Source organism: Penicillium daleae, assembly GCF_028827525.1.
Source record: "Penicillium daleae strain IBT 16125 chromosome Unknown utg000008l_segment0_segment0, whole genome shotgun sequence".
Taxonomy (NCBI): domain Eukaryota; kingdom Fungi; phylum Ascomycota; class Eurotiomycetes; order Eurotiales; family Aspergillaceae; genus Penicillium; species Penicillium daleae.
Window position 1 is genome coordinate 7,293,173 of NW_026623156.1, and position 19,345 is coordinate 7,312,517.

The window sequence follows — 19,345 nt, forward strand, 5'->3', positions numbered from 1 at the left end:
TTCATCACCAAAGAAGGAAAATAGGGTAGATAAAGCTCGTCCAAGGAAAAGTAGACCTGGGAGGATGTCACAAACCCAGGAGAAAGTGTGCAACTGTTTGAATCTCCTCTTTCATAACTTGACGGATCTCACCTTGCGGGGCATAGAGTAGACTCTTTTCAATTTCATATTCGCTCTAACTCCACCCGTACCAATACAATACTTGCAAATCGCTTGGCTTCGCAGGCTTCGAAGATGTGGGGTGATGAAGATCGGAGAATACTTGTAGGCACAAAATTGCGTGGTGAACACGATATTCCTCAATCCATGAAGGTTGTGCCAGTCCGTGAGTCTCCCACCCTGGAGGCAGAACCGAATTGGATCCACCGGCGAGGCGCAGGTTATCAAGCATTATAGAAACACCAGCACAGGCAAGGCGTTGCATATGAGCGGCCACTTCAATCATGCCCTGGATTCTTCGAATGAGAAATATTGTCATCTTTCCGCGCTTTGGTGAAAGCAGGTGTGGATCTCGTGCGCTCATCATGCTCATCATACTCATGGAAAGAAGCGCATTTGAAGCTTGGGTGCATATCAAGGCTGATGTGTGGAAGGGCGAGTCAGGGCTCAAGTATTCGGCGACAGCCAGCCAGAATGCCTTCAGTGATTAGAAGCGTGTTTGCTTCGAAAATCTCTCGCACACAAGGTGAAACATCGAGGAGGCTGTCGACACCGACAAAATCGACTGTGTAATGCAGTATACAGAGCACGATCTCGGTCGGCGATTTGGTGAAAACATCCATGTCGCGCACGAACAGTAGTCCCACGTCAGACGGGAAGCCAGATCGAGTTTTCGCGATGTGATTGGATAGTATCTCGTGAAAGCTTGTCGTTGTCGTTGGGTTGTCTAAAGCAATGCCTTTCGGGGAATGCAGTTTCAAGATTCACCGAACCCCGAGATGCACGATTGTCGGGGAACGGGCCGTCGGGTTAACATTCCACTGGTTCTGGTTTGTTTGTCAAGTCTTGGCTTTCGCGTCAAGAGAGCCGCCGCCCCGCTGTTGGAAGCTAGTGAGAGCTGCCAAGTCATCAGCCACAGGGCTTTTGTTGGATGCCATCTTCTTCCTATCATGGTAGACTGACAGTCGTTACTCATGAACAGGAAAGAAAGGATCAAAGTCCTCCCAATTCACGTAACCAATGGAGATATCTGGGGGGAAATAATTAGCACCTCAGACAGGTTTTGAATGGTAGATGATGCTTCCTGGTGGTAGATGAACACCAACGGTGAGGCTCAACTGAGTCGTGCTTGACGGAGTTTAAGTTCGGCTTCCGAGCATCTCAGATGTAACTTCGGTTTTAAGGGTGTACTAAAGACAATTTGGCCCCTGATCGCGGATTTTTCTGTTCCTCGGAGATAATCTGCGTGCGCGAGATATCTCCGCACTGGGATCCGTATGATGCAACTAATAACGAGGGATCGAGATGGACCCCGGAAATACTTTAAAAATGCCATGTTCCCTGATATAGTCGAGTGGGACTTTTGCAATTCTTATCTCTGTATCATCAACCGTTAAGCACACATATTCACCTGGTGACTGCCTCTGTGGATTTACGTCCGTTCAATCATGGCTTCCAACTATATCACCAAGGTTGCCATCGTCGGAGTATGCCTCTCCAGTAACTCCTATCACAGCATACCTCAACCTCAAACACTAACATCTCCCCAACTAACAGGCTGGTGGCAACAGTGGTAGCTTCATGGCCGAAGCTCTGCTAAAGACTGGCAAGCACACCGTTACCGCTTTGACAAGAGAGGGGAGCCAGAGCAAGCTGCCACCCGGAGTGATCTCAAAGCCCATCGACTACAGCAACATCGAGACCATTGTCGAGGCCCTGAAGGGTCAGGAGGCTTTTATAATTACACTCCCCGGTCAGGCTCCTGAAGGAACTGAGCTGAACTTGGTCAAGGCTGCCGCCAAGGCGGGTGTGAAATGGATCCTGAATGACTGGTGCCCGGACACCCTGAATGAGGAGTTGGTTCGGGATGTTCCTATCTTCCAGCCTAAAGGTGAGTATCAGAATGCGATATTGAATGGGGACGCTTGTTGACCATGGATTTGTCTTCTTTTGTTGCAGTCGCCATTCGCAAGTCTATCAGCGAACTTGGAGTGAGCAACTATATCAGTATTTCGACTGGTTTCTGGTATGAATGGAGTTTGGCGATCCCGGCAGCATATGGTATCGATTTGCTCAACCGCACTGCCACACTCTTTGACGAGGGTGATGTCAAGATCACGACGTCGACCTGGCCCCAGGTATGAAGTTTATACCCATGTTACCTTGTTGGAAGATGTCTTCTAATGTGTGATAGGTTGGTCGCGCCGTGGCTGCTATCCTCAGCCTACCAATCAAGGCCCAGGGCTCTCTGGCCTCCCTTGAAAACCTCAAGAACCAGGTCGTATACATCAAGTCTTTTACTGTCAGTCAAAAGGACATGCTGGAGTCTGTCTATCGGGTGACTGGTACGAATGAGGCAGACTGGACCATCACCAAAGAGTCGTCCAGCGAGCGGTATGCTCAGGGTACGAAGGAGATGTATGGGGGTAGTCGTGAAGGGTTTGCCAAGATGCTCTATACTCGTGTGTTCTACCCAGATGGATGTGGTGATATCGAGCACAAGGGTACGATCAACGCACTGCTCGGTCTGCCGGTTGAGGACATCGATGCGGCGACGTTGGTTGCTATTGACCGAGCTAAGAACTATCCCTGGAGCTGAAGGATTGCAGCTATAATGACTGCGCACTCGTTCTTTCAATGACATGGAAACAATGGGATCGCCTCTGGGCTCTGGCCAGCCATTTCTGCGGCGGACATGAAAGAACTTTGAAGAGGTGCTAGTATGAACGGTTGTACTTTTGAGAAACCCCTTTTGATCATCAGACATGGTATTCACAACAAATATAACATCAATCGCATATTTCTATACATATATATGGTATCCAGCATCTAGCTGTCCAGCAGCGGCGGGACCTTCTCGCAGAGGTACTCAACAATGGCATCCGGGCCACGCTCAACCTGCAGACCGGTAGGAATGGCATGCAACTTGATGTTGGGAACGATCGAGCGGGCGATGTCGTGAATCTGCTTGGCTTCCTCGTCGGTCCACATGGAGGCACTGAACTGTGGGGGATGTTAGTCGGAGTTCTCGCCGGGGGCGTTGTCGGAGACATCGGGGCAATTGGGGCCGTGGCTCGGATATTCCGAGGAAATTGGAGATGGAGAAGAAATGGAGGAACATACCAGAACGTCGGGCTGGTGCTCCTTGACCTTGGCCTCGACCTCGTCGATCTCTACATAGTAGTTAATATTGCGATCATAGACGATACAAGTAGGTTTGTGGGCTGTGGCAAGGAACTACTCACTCTCGCAGTTATCGACGTGGAGAATAGTGTAGCGGTCCTTCAAGCTGTCCGCAACACGGCCGATGAGACGCTTAGCGCGCTCGGGCGCAGTGTTGACAGTAACCAGGCGGAAGGGACCCTTAGGAGCAGACATGGTGAAAATGTGAAATGTCGAACAAAAAATCCAGAGAGCAGTCCCGTTGCGACATCGCGGGGGTTTTATTCTTTTCGCCAGCCCGAGCCCGATTGCGTCGCCACTTTTCCCCACATTCCACTTTTGTGGGTGGACTGCCCCTCCACGTCGGCTTTCCCAAGTGCCCAGCCTGACCCCGGGGTAGAAATACTCCGCGCATCGCGATAAAGAATCACTCTTTTCCTGTTACTTCTTGTCGTCCAGGATCTTCCCTTTTCATAATTATCTCAATCATGTCGAAGATTGCATCCACTTTTTCGCGTAAGTTGTGCCCTTTGAGTGCGGGTGTGTAATGATTACAATGGCTGAGAGACTAATTGACTGCTACAGGCCTGGTGCGCTTCGTCCCCAAGTCGAACCCCGCAAAGGTTCTGATCGGTGAGCCCGTCGATCCGCAGCTGGACGTGGGCTTGGCCGTGTATCAGGGCAAGGAGGTTGCCGTGCGTTCTTTCTCTGGCTCATCGGTCCTGAACCCCGGCCAGGTCACCAGCACAACCGAGACCATCGACCGGATTCTGTCTCCTCTGTCGCAGAGCGAGGTTGGATCAATTCGATGCGTCGGTTTGAACGTAAGGGGAAACTACCCGCGATGAGAATGTTGAGAAACCCAACTAACCCTACGGTAGTATGTTTCCCACGCCAAAGAGATGTCCCTCCCGATCCCGGATGTCCCGACCCTCTTCATTAAGCCTTCCACTGCCCTGGCCGATCCTTTCCCGGCCCCGACGGTGTTGCCCAAGATCACTCAGAAAGATGGCACTGGTGACTATGAATCCGAGATGGTCATTGTCATTGGTCGCGATGCCAAGGATGTGCCCGAGTCTGAGGCACTGGACTACGTCCTGGGTTACACTGCTGCCAACGATGTCTCCAGCCGCACATATCAGATGAATCAGAGCCAGTGGTGTTTCTCCAAGGGATTTGATGGCTCCTGTCCTATTGGTGAGAGCAAGGAATGATTCCGATTGCTGGGAATATGGCTAATTCGAAAATTACAGGCCCCGTTTTGGTCTCTGCTGCCCTGATCCCCGATGCGACCAAGCTCCACATCCGTGGCCTGAAGAGCGGCCGTGTCATGCAAGACTGCCCTCTCACGTACGTTAATATATGCCTAACGTGGTATCTATATATGAAGAAAAAAGCACAAGCTAACATGACCTGACAGCGACCTGATTTTCAACGTCCCCCAACTCATCAGCTTCCTCTCCCAAGGCACCACTCTGCCCGCCGGTACCATTATCCTCACCGGCACTCCCCCCGGCGTCGGCGCTGCCAAGAACCCCAAGGAGTTCATCAAGGCTGGTGATGAATTCGCCGTCGAGCTGCTGCCTCACGTGGGCACCCTGATCAACAAGATTGAGCACCAATGAAGTGCCTGAAATTAATTGAAAACGATCAGTGAGCGAAGCGCAAGCTTGAGATGTACATATTCGTATATATTGGATAGATATGGGTCTATAAAAGAGATTCTTGGAAAGTATTTTGTCCGAATTGTAGAATTATACTCGCATCCAAAGCTATACTTTAATTGCATACTGGATGCGATTATCGAAAAGGCCCGACATAGCCAGTCAGGGCACTATTGACCGCTCAAATGCCACGCCTCGGTCTTTGATCCGCCACACTACGGCGGAAGAGACTTGTTTCGTCCATACTCTGCACCATCCCGAATCACGCTTCTCGCGTATAGAGTGTGAGAAGCTAGCTAAGTAACATGCAATAGCAACAGAAAATAGCTAATCAGGCGATGATTCACGACAATCAAGGAGTTGTTGTCCTAGGCATGTCCACCAATCAAAAGTACACTCGGGATATAGTATTTTCCACTTACGGAGTAATTCTGTTCCGGCTTTTGATCGGGACAGTCTTGGCAGAGAATTATTTACAGAGCGAGCTGTAAGCTAGCAGGTCGCTGCAGGTAATTGATGTAGGCGATTGATGTGTCATTCTCATGCATCGAGTTCATAGAAAATTGTAAGATAAAAATTGACAAAGCTACCAATCCTTTCTGTGGTCCAAAACCACATCGCCTAGTCGTTATTCAGCTTGTCCAGATCACTGTAGTCCGAACCAACAGCCGTGATCACTTGCAATTCATTTAACTAGTCATGCACCTCGTCATTAGTCTAACTAGTAGCTCCTGGACAATAAGTCTAGAGCGGTAGCACCCGACCTCAAAAGCCGGTCATCGCAAGTCAGACCAGCTCGTATGACCCTTTTCGGACAAGCCCAGAGGCTCGTCCCGATGGTCGCACTACCGCATGTTTTCGGCGGCTCCCGGTAGGCTTCCCGATCGGCTTCGTTGCGAGGGATCGTGCTGCGGCTTTTCATTTATGCCTGGGCTCTGGTTTCTTTTTTTTCTTGAGGTGTTGGTTATTTTCTTTGCTTTGAGCTCCTTTTTCCTTTATTTCGCTTCTGTCTTTCTCTTTTTCGGCTTCTTTCGTGCTTCGTGCTCGATATGTCGATTTCTACGTGCTGTTCAGGCTTGAGATGAGCAAGGTGCTTGACTGCAGTATGCCATGCATGCTGCTGACTCTACTAATCTGGCAAGTTCAAGTCGCACTTTCGCTACACGGATTTCTTTCAGAATGCCTGATCATCTCCGAAACGTTATACATTGACACCAACACATCGATCTATATACAGTTGGGCGGCCCCCTTGAACCGCATGCTGTGTCCCGAGCCGAATCCAATCTATCCGTCCCGATGCCGATTCTATATGCAAAGTTTATCCTCCGACCGACCCATCTATAACCAAAACAAAACAAAAATTCCCGTGACAAGCATTCTTCGAAACCGGATATACCATACCCAGTCTTGACGAGAAGTCAAGTCGTCACTGGATACTCGTCGTCATTTACTCTTCGTCTGCGTTCCGACGCCACATGGCTCCCCGCCATTGAAGGATGATGGTCGGGACAACGCTGACAGCGAAGACCATCGCACAACCAATCCCTGAACTGGGCGCCACGCCAACATTCTCGAACATGGGCGAGAACCTGCAGAAGGGGTTGGGTTAGCCGCGACATTGGAATGCGCAAGATATTGTCGGGGGAAGGACTTACCAGAAAGGACCGATGAATCCCCAAATCTGGCGCACAAAGGTGATAAACACACCCACGCTGGCGGCCTCTTGCGGGAAACAGTCTACGGCATAGGTGATCATCACGGTGGTGACGAGCTGATTTCCAGCAGCGCCAATACCCGTGCCAATGATGGGGGATACATTCCAACGACCGGCAGGCGACTGCTGCGTACACACCAAGAAGACAACGATACCGACGATGATCAGGGCAAAGCCAAAGTAGCTCAGCCACAGACGGAACTCGGGATCGGGCTTACTGCGCAGACGGCGCTGTCGCTGCTTCATCCAATAATCTGAAAGTGCACCGCCCATCTGCTCACCGATCAGGGATCCAATGATGGCACCCAGGAACTGCAGACCCAGCTGTTCGGCGTTGAGTCCGAACTTCTCCTGCAGGAGCTGGGGGACCTCGACGGTTGCGAGGATGTTACCCCACAGGAAGCACATGGCGTATGCGCAGGCAGGGATGGCGATGGACGGGCGGCGGACCATGGTCAACGGGCGCACAAACTCGAACCAGGTCAGCGGGGTGGGATCAATGCGTCGGAGAGACATATATTCTGTCTTCCAGGTAGGCTGCTCGCGATCGACGCCACTGCCCACCCAACGGGTCTCTGGTCCGAAGAACAGATACAAGATAAACTGGCAACCATTGATCTATCATCCGGGATACACTGTCAGCCACACTAACTCTTACTAACTCAACTTTGATGCAGCACTTACAATAGCCAGAATCCAATAGATCCAGGTATAATTCAACCGGTAGGTCACGAAACCAAAGATGAACGGGCCAATCGGAACTCCCAGAGTGACCATCAGTGTCCAAATACCCATGTAGCGGGCGCGGTCCTTCTTGAAGGTCGTCTCCATCACGACGGCACTGCCAATGGCCGAAGCAGGCGAGATGAAGAAAGCCACCAAGGCACGGCACGCCGCTACAGATGCATAAGTCGTGCTCTTGGCACAGCCAATGTTACACACCAGACTGAGGATGAGCGAGAGCAGGAAGATAGGCCGACGACCGAATCGGTTGGACAAGGGCTTCCAGAAGAGAGGGGCAACTCCTATGATGGCAATCTGCAGCGAGGTCAAGTAACTGGCCTGCTGCAGGGTGACTCCCAGGTTCTCTGCCATGTTCATATAGGCGGGGATGATGCCGGCGGCGGTGAATGTAGCCATGCAGGCGTGGAATGCCACCAAGATCAGATTGACCATTTTCTACAATGATAATATATCAGCTTTCTTGTTCATTTCTTCTGATCCGTTATCGTCCAGAATTGTGGTCCATTATGGACATGGGTTTTGGTTGTGTCCGTAACCCTCCGCATAGGCCAGTAGGCTAGGGGGGGGGGTTACTCACCTTCCATTCAGGCCAGTTGTAAGGGTCGGCAGGCCCCATGCTGGGAATAGGGTCGAGTTCCAATGTGCCATGGCGTTCGAGCAGATAATCTCGATGAGCTTTGGGAAGACGAGCAGCCACAGACTCCTCGTAGGTAGCGGCCCGGCCAGCTCCTGCACTCTCGACGAGATCAATGTCGGCTTTGGTGCCGGGGTTCTCCTCGACCTGGTCTACGGCCCGAGACGACGATGGTTGCAATTCGAGAGACGGCATCTTGGCGATGACCCGGAGGCGATGTTCGGGATAGGAAAAGGATGCTGGCAAGCACTGAATGTGCCTGGAAGCCCGTTTGCACGGAGAGGATGAAACAACGGCGTTGTCAAGATTCTGCTATCAGGTCGTGGTTCCCTCTTAGGGCTTGGGTGGTGAAGATCAAATGTGAAGAAAATGAAGAAACTACGAATGCTACTAGAGCCGAGGAGAGCGAGGATAGCCGGTGAACCAAAGCAGGGACGGAATGAAAAGAATAGTCTCGGAATTGAATCCAATGGGGGTCAATTGGGTGTATGGAGTGTCCAGGGCAGGAGTCCCCCGTAGCAGAATGGTTGTTGGGAATGGAAAAAAAAAAGACCGAATGGCTTGGCGTGTCGCCAAACGGCCGGTGAGTACGCATAAACCAGAGACCCGTCGGAGACAATCTTCAAAGTCGGGCCTATCCCAGTCCCTCCTCAGGCCCATTCGTCCCGTTCTTCGACTTCTCCGGGGGTCGGGTCTTGCCCCCGGGGGTATCCCTACTGTGACTGTCCAATGCCGGACGCATCGGGTTCATCTGGAGAGAAATGCGGAGGGTCTCCAGTGCTCCACGGCACCCCGGTGGTCTCCTTTCGGACTCGGCAAGTGACAGTGTCTGGCAAATGCCCTTGGATGTCATGCAGATTGGTCAAAAGGCCCATCGTGGTCCGTCGCGGTTCCATCGGTGGCTCATCCGGACCCATCCTGGCACTTGAGGACGGCTACCCGAATGCTGTAGTCGCCCGTGGATTACGACACGTCCGGCATGGGTGGCCCGGGTCAAGTACCGAAAATCTCTTGCCAAAAGGTTATTTCTACCAAGAACCCTTCGGGTCCGACTCCGTTCCCCATATCCGATTCTCCAATTCTCCAGCGCGATGGACTCATGGAGTATGGACCCTGTGCGGAACTGTTGCGCACGTTTTTTCTCTGGGGATTTCTCTGGGGGGTTTGTCCGATGGTTGATTAGTTGAATAGCCGATTTCTGGTGGATTTGTCGCTGATTCCGAGGCTCATTGGTCATCTCGGGGAGGAATCGCGCCTCGATCGTCTCTTTGCAAGTGACTGAGGAGTGTATGTCTTGTGTTTTCTGATCCTGTAAAGGGGAGGAGGCGAGAAAAGTCTTCGGACCACTCACTTTGGGCTGTTAATTCCACATCCCGCTCTGGAACCCTCAGTTCCTCGTCATAGCATGCTTCATTATCCCCCGCGCTATTATTGGATCGCACATCGCATAGCCCATGATAATCTGTCCTTTGCAGACAGAATTCCGTCGGACATCACAGGGATTCGTAAGACTCTCAACAGCCCCACGAATGTGACTTGCAGATTGGCTGGGCGTGTCCAACTCATCCACGAGGGTGCCACACCCCACAATCGCCTCTCCACACGATCCTCTCCTCATCTCCTCTTTCCTCCTCCCACATCTTTCCCATCGAAGATGGCGTCGCTAGAGATCATGGCAGGGCCGCCGGTCTCTTCTGCATCGTCAGCAGGGGTCAAGAAGTTGGTGTGTCGCGTGTGTCAAAAGGCATTCACCAAGGCTGAACATCTCCGAGTAAGTCAACATCTCGAGTATGCCCATGTCCCCACGATTTTGAGGGGCCGTTATTCCAAATGCCAAGGCGATGCAAGGCGACTATCAGACGATTATCAAGCTAATACCCAATTGAAAAGAGACATGAGCGCTGCCGTAAGTCATGCATTCCTGCACTGCTATTCTTTACTCCGGCGATTATATCTCTGCCGGATTCCCCTTATTCCAGTATGGGAATCGCCAGAGCAAATCAACATGGGACCATCAAATCCAACCAAATACCACCCCCATAGACTCCGTCGGCTGACCGGAAGTATGCCCTAGATACCGGCTCCAAGCCTTACGTCTGTAAAGAATGTCGCCGGCCCTTTGCCCGCCAAGATGCACTCACCCGTCATGAGAAATTGCATCTGCGGGACATGAATGCAAAGCAAGGCCCTTCACCACAGTCGGTGCCACCCCCTTCGGCTTCATTGGATTCGATGACCTCGTGGGATGCCAGCAGTGCCTCTCCTACCACGGGTCCGGCCTCGACCTCGGCCACCAGCCGATCGTGGGATGAGCAGCAGGTAGCTCAGCATCAGGACATGCACAATGTTGCTGCTGATCTAGATTTCGCCCTCATCTGGCCGGATTCTGAGAATTTGTTCCAGACTTTGATGTCCTCGGATAGCACAGACCAATGGCAGATGCCCTTGGGGACGTTGCCCTTTCCGCCTGTAGTGCAAGATGTGAATGGCATGAATTTCGGGTCACCCAAGTCATTCGATGATCGGAGTTCATCCGTGGGTACCATCCCTTCCGGTGGAGGACATCAGGCTGTGCGAGATGTGACAGAGATGATAACCAGCTCGGTAAGTAGACGGACCTGCCATGAATCGGGATCATGGAAATTGTTCTCGTTGGTGATGCCCAAATTGAACGACCATACTGACATACATCAACCAGTCCTCGAGTGTCACCGCTGCTGTCAAGGCCACGTCAATTACATCAGTCTTCCTGGACGAATGTCTGCACATGTTCTTCGTCAGGTTCATACCGACATTCCCCATCTTGCATCGCGCTACTTTTGTCTTCCGCGAGTGCACTCATGCACTCCTCCTCAATGCCATTGCCATCGGCTCCCTATACCTAGGTCCCTCCGACTCCGTTGCCAAGGGCGAGGCATTATGGCGTTTGGCCCACACAGCTGTTGCGACGTCATGGCAGTCCTTGATCACTCACAACGGACCTTATGATGCCTGCAAGGGAGTCCAGTTGATGATCACTGCATTGCTGGGCCAGATATACGGGGCCCTTTCGAAGAATCGAGCTGTTCGCACCACTAGCCAAGTCTTCCGACCGCTGGGCTTCTTCTGGGCTCGGCATTGTGGCATGTACGACAGCGAACCATACTCGATGGAGAACCTGCCTTCCGCCGAGGCTCCCCAGGCTGAAAAAGAACACCAATGGCGTATATGGGCTGCGCGAGAGATTCAGCAGCGTGCTCTTCTCGCATATTACGTCCTTGATGGGCTGGTGGCACAGATGTCTGGTGATGGAGCGTCTGCCCGCCACGTCTCCAATCCGTTGAGTCTTCCTAGTAGTGAAGGTGCCTTTGACGCGAATACCGCCGACGAGTGGCTGGCACACATGCACTCGCAACAGCCTGATCAATCATCCTTCCGTGTCGTCTTCCGGTCCTTGTTTCCACCGGTCGGTAACTTCCGAGCACTAGACTACCAATTCTCCGCGTTTGCGCTTCGTGTAGTCCTGGAAGGCCTCCAGTCCCTTATTTCCGACTGCGATGAACACGATCTCGCAGTTGGTGTCCCGGGCCGCTCTGACGTCCGCCGGGCTCTGGCCCAAGTGCACGAGACCATATCGATGAGCATTCATTTCTCCTCCTCGGAACGGTTAGAGATTCTCCTCCGCTGGCACACCGTGTGCCTAGACACAATGATCAACTCCACTGTTCTCTCTCGACATGTTTGCTCTCGCTATAATATTCCACAGCACGTGTCGGGGGGTTGTCGAACTGTCCGGCCCGACTTTGACCTACTCAAATGGGTCAATACGGAAGATGCCCGCCGTGCCGTCCTCCATGCGGTCGCTATCCAAGACATAGTCGAGCAACTACCACGTGGACGTGCCCATGTCGTTCACATGCCCAGCTCTCTATTTGCTGCGGCCACCGTCTACGTTGTCTTCTCACTGGCCGGTGTTGCCACAGTCAATCTCCCCCGCACGATAGTCTGGCAAGATGCGCTCCTCTCCCACTCGGATCTTAATCTCGGTCACGACGACATTCGACCCCCATCTGGCTCTGAGACACGACGCTTTGTGGAAACTGAGCAGGGGATCTCCCAGGCTCCGATCGGCGGCACCGTTCGGAATCTTCTGTATGAATTGAACTCCATGCAGAAGCTTTTCCGTTGCCTGTCATCCCAATGGGGCATTGCGCATGATATGGAGAATATTATTGCTCAGTGGATCCAATTGTGCCATTAGTCACCGGAGCTGGACTCTGTGCGGGAGGGCGTTTGTACGTGTTCGATCTTTCGATGTATATAGTTTAGCGAATGTAATGAGATTATGAAATATGATCGAGTATAAGTTTTCGAACTGCAGACTATCAAGGCTGAGAACTTGAGCGATATACAAGTCGAAGGATGAAAGAAAATCAGCAACAGTTTCAATGAACAACCAGGAAATGGAGGTCCATGAGCCACGTTTCTCATTTTTGAACGTATCCCCAAGATACGACTGCTCGCCCCGGCTGCGCTGGGTCGAGAAGTAGACATGGAAACGAGGCATGCAGGCTTTGTGGCTTCCCTTGATCTCCGCGAAAGTTCTTTCATTATCTATCAATTTTGGCAGCATTCTGAGTGCAGAGCTTCCCATTTTCCTCGCACATTCTGATTTCCATCATAGGCTGACTATCTAAGACTGACAGGGAAAATATACATAGCACGTGATCAAGACCCGTTCTCGATGACCATTCTCACCGCCCTCAACGTCTTACCGCCTATGATTATGCCGTAGGGTTTTCGCGACGCATCCCGCGGCGGACGCTAAACTCAAAACAATTTTTCCGCTGGCCAGAAGCTTCCCCTGTTGATCTCCACCGACGCCAAGGCCTCAACCCTGATCGTCAGAAACTCCGTTCGTTCGGTAAGTTCTTGGGACTTCTAGATGGAAAAATGTTCAAGAGAAGGTCTGAGACTAACAAGCATGCATGAATGATGCAGTCAACATCATGAACAGATCGCAAACGTCCGCCCCGCCTGAGAACGCTGGACTGCCCCAGACCAGTACCGTCCAGGCCAGCCCCCGCGGCGTCCGCGGAAAACCACTCACAGCCAATGACGAGCTGGTTCTGGTGGCATTGTGCAAGGCTCGCAATCAGGAGGGCCACTTCGCCGACAAACCCAAGCGGTTCTGGATCGAGATCTCCCAGATCTTTCATATTACCACCCACCGTCCCTATTCCTGGCAGTCGTGCCGCCGTCGCATGATCAAAGCGGAAGTCGAGGAAAATTCTCAGCAGTCCGGTGCTCAATCAGCTAGTCCCTCGCTTAACCCGCCTGTCCAAGCGGAGCCCACCGAAACCGCCCCTATTCCTAAGTCGACCAGTGTCGAGGGCGACAATGACCTGGACAGTGACGACGATGACCTTCCTCCTGGACTTCCATTTGTGCGGGGTAACATCACCAGTCCGCATGGCCAATGGGATGCCGAGAAGAATGCTTTCATTCTCAATCTTGTTACCTATTTCAATGACACTGTGGGTTCTTTCGAGAACCAGCTGCAGGCGGTCATGGATAGGCTTATCAAAGATGAGGATGACCAGCGTAACATTGACGAGGCATTCTCCAATTTCAAGCAGATTTTAGATCGGGCACTGGAGAAGGCTGGTTATGGCCAGAAGGAGGAGGAGGACCAGTGATTCATCAATCACTCTATGACATGCCGTCTCTCCAGTCCTACGGGATGCATCCCTCACTGGCGTCCTGTTCACGATTCCATGATCTGAATGACTTAACGATAGATCGAGATACCCTTCCAATGATATGAAATTTCATGATGCTTGCAAATTTCTGCTCTTATTAAATTTAATAAACACTCCTCTACGTAATGTGCAGGTTTAGAGTGTAATGGTGCTTGTACAAGCAAGCTCGACTCAAGCAGGGAAAAGGCGTGTGGTATTCCATTAAACTAGATGCCAATGCACAAAGGAAAAATCCGGCTAATCCAGACCCCTCTATGTGCATCATCTCACCGTAAGCAAATATCCATCTGGCTATGTTCATTCATATCTTGTAGCATGCAAATGATAGGAAAGCGACCCAATCAATGCAGCTACGCGCTGAACACAGTAAAAAAAAAAGCAAAGATCCCCCGCGAACGCCTGTGTCACATCTTTGATGTCATCTCCTTGCAAATTTCTTGTGTCTGGTCCTGGCTCTCATGCTTCGCTGCCAAAGACAGAGTCGTAGGCAACCGAGCCGCGGACCAGGGTGTCCAGATTGGCCAGAACATTCTCGTGAGCGTCGGGGGCAGTCACCGCCATGGAAGGAAGAGAAAGGTCATAACCATTAGACTTGCTGTCAATACGAACCTCTCTCTCCAGGTCAATGACTGGCAGCTGGGTGGGGACATCATCCCTGTCCAACTCGGTCTTGAGACGTTTGGTCACGTGCTCATCCATGCCCTGAACATCATCGTCGTCGGCATCACTGTCGGAGGCGGGGTAGCTCTTGATACCCATCAGGGATCGGGTCATCTCATTCTCCTGCTTGATCTCGGGCTTGATAGGGCTGGTCTCGTCGCCGGAGATCTCGACAATATCAATGTTCTGTTCGGCGGCCTTGGAGTCGGCGAAGTCGTCGGCCTCGGCGGTCTTGGTAGCTTTGTCGGTCTTGCGCTTAGAGCGAGAACCTGCTTTCTTTTCACCAGGGGTAGGAGTGCGAGGAGTCTTCGGAGTAGTCTGGGGCTGACTCTGGGGATTTCCTTCACCAGCGGTGACGCGCAGATTCTCGGCGGTCTTGCGCCAAGCCCGGAATCTGTGCTCCATGGTGTTGTACTTGGCACCCTGTCCGTACATTTTAGCAATTGCGGTGTAATCCAGCTAATATATAAGCTTCAATTAGCTCTTGTTTTTTTCTTTGAGTAGGATTGATCATACAAACCTTCAGCTTTGGATTGGCAGCGATCAGCGCCGCAATGGCTCGCTCGGGATCGACCTTCATTGTTGCGGTATGCGGTCGGTATGGATGGCCTGGGAATCTCGTGATGAGTCAGAATCAGAATAAGCAGGAAGTGAGAAAAGAGAAAAGCAATCGGTTGCACCGATCGTACTTCGGGAGGCTCGAACGAAGAAGTGATCGTACGTTGCGAGGTTGAGAGTTGCAAACGTCGAGGAGGAGAGCGAGGAAGTGAAGGGAAAGAAACGAGAAAGAAGCGGAATTTGAGACTTTGGGGCAAGGAGGTAGTGTCTACTTACACGAGAAAGTTGAGTTTGGTTGAAGGAAAAGATTGCTCGAGGTCAGAAGATGTTCGAGTCCAGGGGAGGGTTGGTCGGGATCAGACTTGTGGAGGAAGAGTCGAGGGGGAGTTTTGAGCAATAGGCGGCAAATAAGATAGCATGGTCTCTCCTGTTGAGAAGCCCTTAAATGACTACAGCTGTTCCCAGTTGAGTAACTAAGTCAACTTTGGCGCTTCCTTCTACTACCTGACGTGCAGGAGATGCAGACTTCGTTGAGCGTCCTCGCTCGCCCGCATGATCCGCAATTTATACGACAGTTGACAAGGAGTTTCGTCCTTGCCATTCAATGTAACTGGTCAAACTTGTAAGGTTCAGAATACTCTAGAGCGGAGTCTCTCGGTCTACGGTCTCTGGTGCTCGGCTTTGACCTGATTCCATGATTCATCCGGCTCTAAAGTGTGGCCTTGGAGAGACCGGTTTACAAGACACATGCGGTCTGTAAGCGTTTCTCCATACGATCCTTTGACAAAAGCTTCTCATTTAAAAGCAGACAGCTATTGATATTATTTTCAGACCATGTCGGTGGTTACTCCCCGGGTTCTTCTCTAAAAAGACGCCAGTAAGTCTGAGAAATAGCACATGTGCATCCAATCCAATGCCTATCCCCTCGATTCATTCTAGTCATAATAGGGTAAACCCAGCAGATCGTGCTACCCAAAAAAGAGAACTGTGGTGATTAACTCGTCCACTTCCACTTTCAGGTTGGACAGAGCGGCCTTGCACGTGTAGTCGAATGGTAGTAGACCAGCATGTATGTCAATTTTACAATATTATGGTCAACCAAGTTGAAATTCAATAGATCTAGGGGATAAATATAAACTGGGTGCGTGGATAAAGTCATCGCTCAGATGACCAGTAATCCAAAAATGGAATAAAATGTGAGCTGTCAAACTCGAGCCAATGGTGGTCCTAATAGAACATACATCTCGAGTGTACAACCCGAGCCAACGCAGCCAGAATGACTTCCTATGCGTGATATTCCTGCTAATCTTCCAGGAATATCGTATCATGAGTCTACAGAATAGATATTTCCGTAATGCGGCCTATTAACAGGCCATTACACTTTAAAGCCTCGGACAGGCGACGACCATTCTTGGCTACCAACAGTTAAACAACATCAAGTATACTTTCTCTCTTTCCCTTTCTTGCTGTTCTGATCAATTGGATCGTTGCTTCAAGATCTCACTACATCTCACAGATGTATGGCCTAAGCTGGAGAGAATTTTCTACTTTGTGTCATACCGTAATGGATCATTGTTAAGGGTAAGTTTGATCTGAATCGATTCCTCTGGAATATTGACTCAATCATTCTGTACTTCTTTAGGAAGGCACGTAAAACTACTTGTATTCCAAACGGAAGGTGCGACCTTGATTCGAAAGAACTATTGTTAAAATCACGTGAAAATATGACTTGGCACATGATGAATGTTTTAATCAAAAACTGGAACCTTATTATGAAGAAACTAAATTATACTTAAATAGTGTATATAATAGGTTTAGAACGGAGATTGAACTTGAATAGTAAACCTCTGAGTAATGAAGAAAAGTCGAAAAAAATTGAGCTAAAGTAGAATAACATCTACTCCAGGAACTATAAGAACCTTATCTTGAGACTAATATTTTTTTCGAGGATATTGTTTATCCATACAAATACTATATATAATACCGAAATAATTAAAAATTATAAGTATCTCTCCTTTATGATCCAGTTTCTTTAGATTAGAACTCAATTTAGTATAATTCTTCTATTTCTCCTCCTAAAGTAGCCGTTTGAGCCATCTAATTTAATCACTATACTTCAAGACTAGTAATAAGTAAGTCTTAGATAATACATTTTAAGTTATTAGGATAATCCCTACCAATACTATCCTAAAGATCATCGAGTAATTAACTTATTCTAAGGTTTTGAGATTTATTTAGTACTATAATTATCCGTATAGAAAGCCAATAAAATTCTCTCTTTTTAAGTAAAGGAATAGTTTTTTAAAAGACCCGTGGTAGAATGAAATAGAACGTGCCGACTTTTATAGTATCTACTTAAAAGTTAACTCGCGACTGGGGATACTATTGTAGAAAATTTATAAAGAAATCCAATTCGTATATTGTGAAGATATTATTTAACACAGAAATATTAACCTTAATATATATACTATATTAAAGGAAGTATAAGAAGGTTGAAATATTGAGCTTACTTAGCACTTAATAGAAAAGGACGAAGAATAGTGTAAAGGTAGACATAACACCATCGTCCTAGGATCAAAGAAAATAATGGGTAAACTGAATAATTGCTTGGGAAGTATGTGTTGCGCATGTGTGAGATAGATATACTTAATATTACTTATGCCATACCTACATATTAGGGATAAAAACTCCTGATTGTGTTTTTGGGCTCGATTTTTCGAGGATTAGGCCACTTGCTCTAAGATTGGAGATTTCTAATGATTATACAGCATTATCACGTGATCCTTCGACGTATACTTAGAGCATTATATAAGTATTTATACCTTGTATTTATACGCATTCATCTGCGTTTTTAGAGGCGAATCACGGGAAATAGGGCCCTATATTTTTCTAGCTAATAATACAATGTTTAAATTAATCATTTTGGGATATTTTTACCCCTTCTCCCGACTTCTACCCTCCTTTCCCTTTACACCTACCTGACTCATCTTCACTCTGAACAACTCACCATACTCTACTGCTAAACACTACTGCCTTTTGAGAGACCCAAACACAGTCTACCAAAACAATACTCGCACCTAACTCTCACATAGCTCGCATTTGACCAACTCAAACGGTCAAGATGCGTTGGACTCCCGCCGCAGATCAACTGGTAAGCACACAAGTTTATGATTCTACGCTTACACTCTGACATAGTGGAAATCTGCTAACATTTTCATTCTCACTAGCTCCTGCTCAAGATCCTGGAAACTCATGATCTGAGCGTCGATACCACCAAGGTTGCTGAGGCATGGCGTAAGTAATCCCACTGATTCTTCCCTTCTTCCGACTCATTCTTCCTGAATTCTTCCCACTGCTCCTTTGGATGCCGGACTCAGCTCCACTCTAGGCTGTGTCTAGGCTGTGTCTAGGCTGTGTCAAATAAGAAATCTGCACTCAAAATTTCAAGTTGTTCTTTTCTTTGCGCCCTACATCTTCGTGGCAACAATTGCTGACTGAAGCAGCTGAGTCTACCGACGGCGAGCCAGGACCCACTGCGCGTGCTATCAAGGAGCGGATTGCCAAAATCCGTGACCTGGCCAAGCGTGCAGCAGGAGCCGCCCTGGACTGTGGAGCCCCCTCTCCCTCAAGCAAGCGCGGCCGTGGAAAGAAGGGAAACACCTCCAAGAACACCACTTCTTCGACCTCTACCTCCACTCCCCGCAAGCGCAAGCGCAAGAACGCTGATGCAGAGATGGAGCAACAGTCTGATGATAAAGCCACTGCAGAGGCACAGCTTGATGAACTCCTGGACTACCCTAACGAGACTCCTAACGCCCATCACGGTTACATGTCTCCCGGAAATCCTGTTTTGTCCGACGACGATGCTTAAGCAATGAACTGGATGTTTGTCGCCGTGGCGATACTCCAGTTCGGCGAAAGGGAGGTCATGAAGGTTTACGTTTTGCATTTTTCATGAAGTGTTTTCTAGTGATGGGATTTGCGGATTTTCAATCAAACATCCTGCTGGAATAGCTGGCACCGGAGTTTGAGGATGATGCCCTGCTGTTTTTACGTTTCATATCTGATTTGGTTCTTGTGTTTTTGAATCCATTGCGTGGTGCTTTCTGGCATGGGATTACGCGCTGTTTTTACGTTTCATATCTGATTTTATTCTTTCCCTTTTGAATTCATTGCGTGACATTTCTGGGACGGTACTGTATGCAGGGCCTTGCAAATTTAGTTAGTCAGACGAAGGAGTTCGTTGGTTGATGCTCAGGCTACGTCCTCCGTTCTCCTTCACCCATGGAATATCAGAATCATGATCTC

General features: G+C 49.5%; 8 protein-coding genes across 8 annotated transcripts; 5 read left to right on the top strand and 3 right to left on the bottom strand.

Annotated features, from left to right (window-relative positions):
• Positions 1 to 1,607: 1,607 nt before the first annotated feature.
• N7458_011114 (aromatic alcohol reductase) lies at positions 1,608 to 2,758 on the top strand (the record flags this gene model as incomplete). Its single annotated transcript, XM_056914496.1, has 4 exons — positions 1,608 to 1,646; positions 1,717 to 2,050; positions 2,119 to 2,297; positions 2,354 to 2,758. 4 exons carry the CDS (start codon positions 1,608 to 1,610, stop codon positions 2,756 to 2,758), a joined length of 957 nt encoding a protein of 318 aa, XP_056763345.1.
• Positions 2,759 to 2,988: 230 nt separating this feature from the next.
• N7458_011115 (uncharacterized protein) lies at positions 2,989 to 3,537 on the bottom strand (the record flags this gene model as incomplete). Its single annotated transcript, XM_056914497.1, has 3 exons — positions 2,989 to 3,162; positions 3,283 to 3,332; positions 3,405 to 3,537. 3 exons carry the CDS (start codon positions 3,535 to 3,537, stop codon positions 2,989 to 2,991), a joined length of 357 nt encoding a protein of 118 aa, XP_056763346.1.
• Positions 3,538 to 3,809: 272 nt separating this feature from the next.
• N7458_011116 (fumarylacetoacetate hydrolase family protein) lies at positions 3,810 to 4,946 on the top strand (the record flags this gene model as incomplete). Its single annotated transcript, XM_056914498.1, has 5 exons — positions 3,810 to 3,837; positions 3,907 to 4,145; positions 4,203 to 4,518; positions 4,575 to 4,671; positions 4,742 to 4,946. 5 exons carry the CDS (start codon positions 3,810 to 3,812, stop codon positions 4,944 to 4,946), a joined length of 885 nt encoding a protein of 294 aa, XP_056763347.1.
• A 1,487-nt stretch (positions 4,947 to 6,433) lies between these two features.
• N7458_011117 (uncharacterized protein) lies at positions 6,434 to 8,273 on the bottom strand (the record flags this gene model as incomplete). The annotated part of the gene is made up of 4 exons (XM_056914499.1): positions 6,434 to 6,575; positions 6,642 to 7,318; positions 7,385 to 7,879; positions 8,022 to 8,273. The coding sequence occupies 4 exons, from the start codon at positions 8,271 to 8,273 to the stop codon at positions 6,434 to 6,436; spliced, it is 1,566 nt and encodes a 521-aa protein (XP_056763348.1).
• A 1,459-nt stretch (positions 8,274 to 9,732) lies between these two features.
• N7458_011118 (uncharacterized protein) lies at positions 9,733 to 12,318 on the top strand (the record flags this gene model as incomplete). The annotated part of the gene is made up of 3 exons (XM_056914500.1): positions 9,733 to 9,849; positions 10,122 to 10,682; positions 10,777 to 12,318. 3 exons carry the CDS (start codon positions 9,733 to 9,735, stop codon positions 12,316 to 12,318), a joined length of 2,220 nt encoding a protein of 739 aa, XP_056763349.1.
• Positions 12,319 to 13,066: 748 nt separating this feature from the next.
• Positions 13,067 to 13,756, top strand: N7458_011119 (uncharacterized protein; the record flags this gene model as incomplete). The annotated part of the gene is made up of 1 exon (XM_056914501.1): positions 13,067 to 13,756. One exon carries the CDS (start codon positions 13,067 to 13,069, stop codon positions 13,754 to 13,756), a length of 690 nt encoding a protein of 229 aa, XP_056763350.1.
• Positions 13,757 to 14,275: 519 nt separating this feature from the next.
• On the bottom strand, positions 14,276 to 15,059 carry N7458_011120 (uncharacterized protein; the record flags this gene model as incomplete). Its single annotated transcript, XM_056914502.1, has 2 exons — positions 14,276 to 14,938; positions 15,000 to 15,059. The coding sequence occupies 2 exons, from the start codon at positions 15,057 to 15,059 to the stop codon at positions 14,276 to 14,278; spliced, it is 723 nt and encodes a 240-aa protein (XP_056763351.1).
• A 3,099-nt stretch (positions 15,060 to 18,158) lies between these two features.
• Positions 18,159 to 18,908, top strand: N7458_011121 (uncharacterized protein; the record flags this gene model as incomplete). Its single annotated transcript, XM_056914503.1, has 3 exons — positions 18,159 to 18,188; positions 18,265 to 18,331; positions 18,541 to 18,908. 3 exons carry the CDS (start codon positions 18,159 to 18,161, stop codon positions 18,906 to 18,908), a joined length of 465 nt encoding a protein of 154 aa, XP_056763352.1.
• Between the last annotated feature and the right edge of the window lie 437 nt (positions 18,909 to 19,345).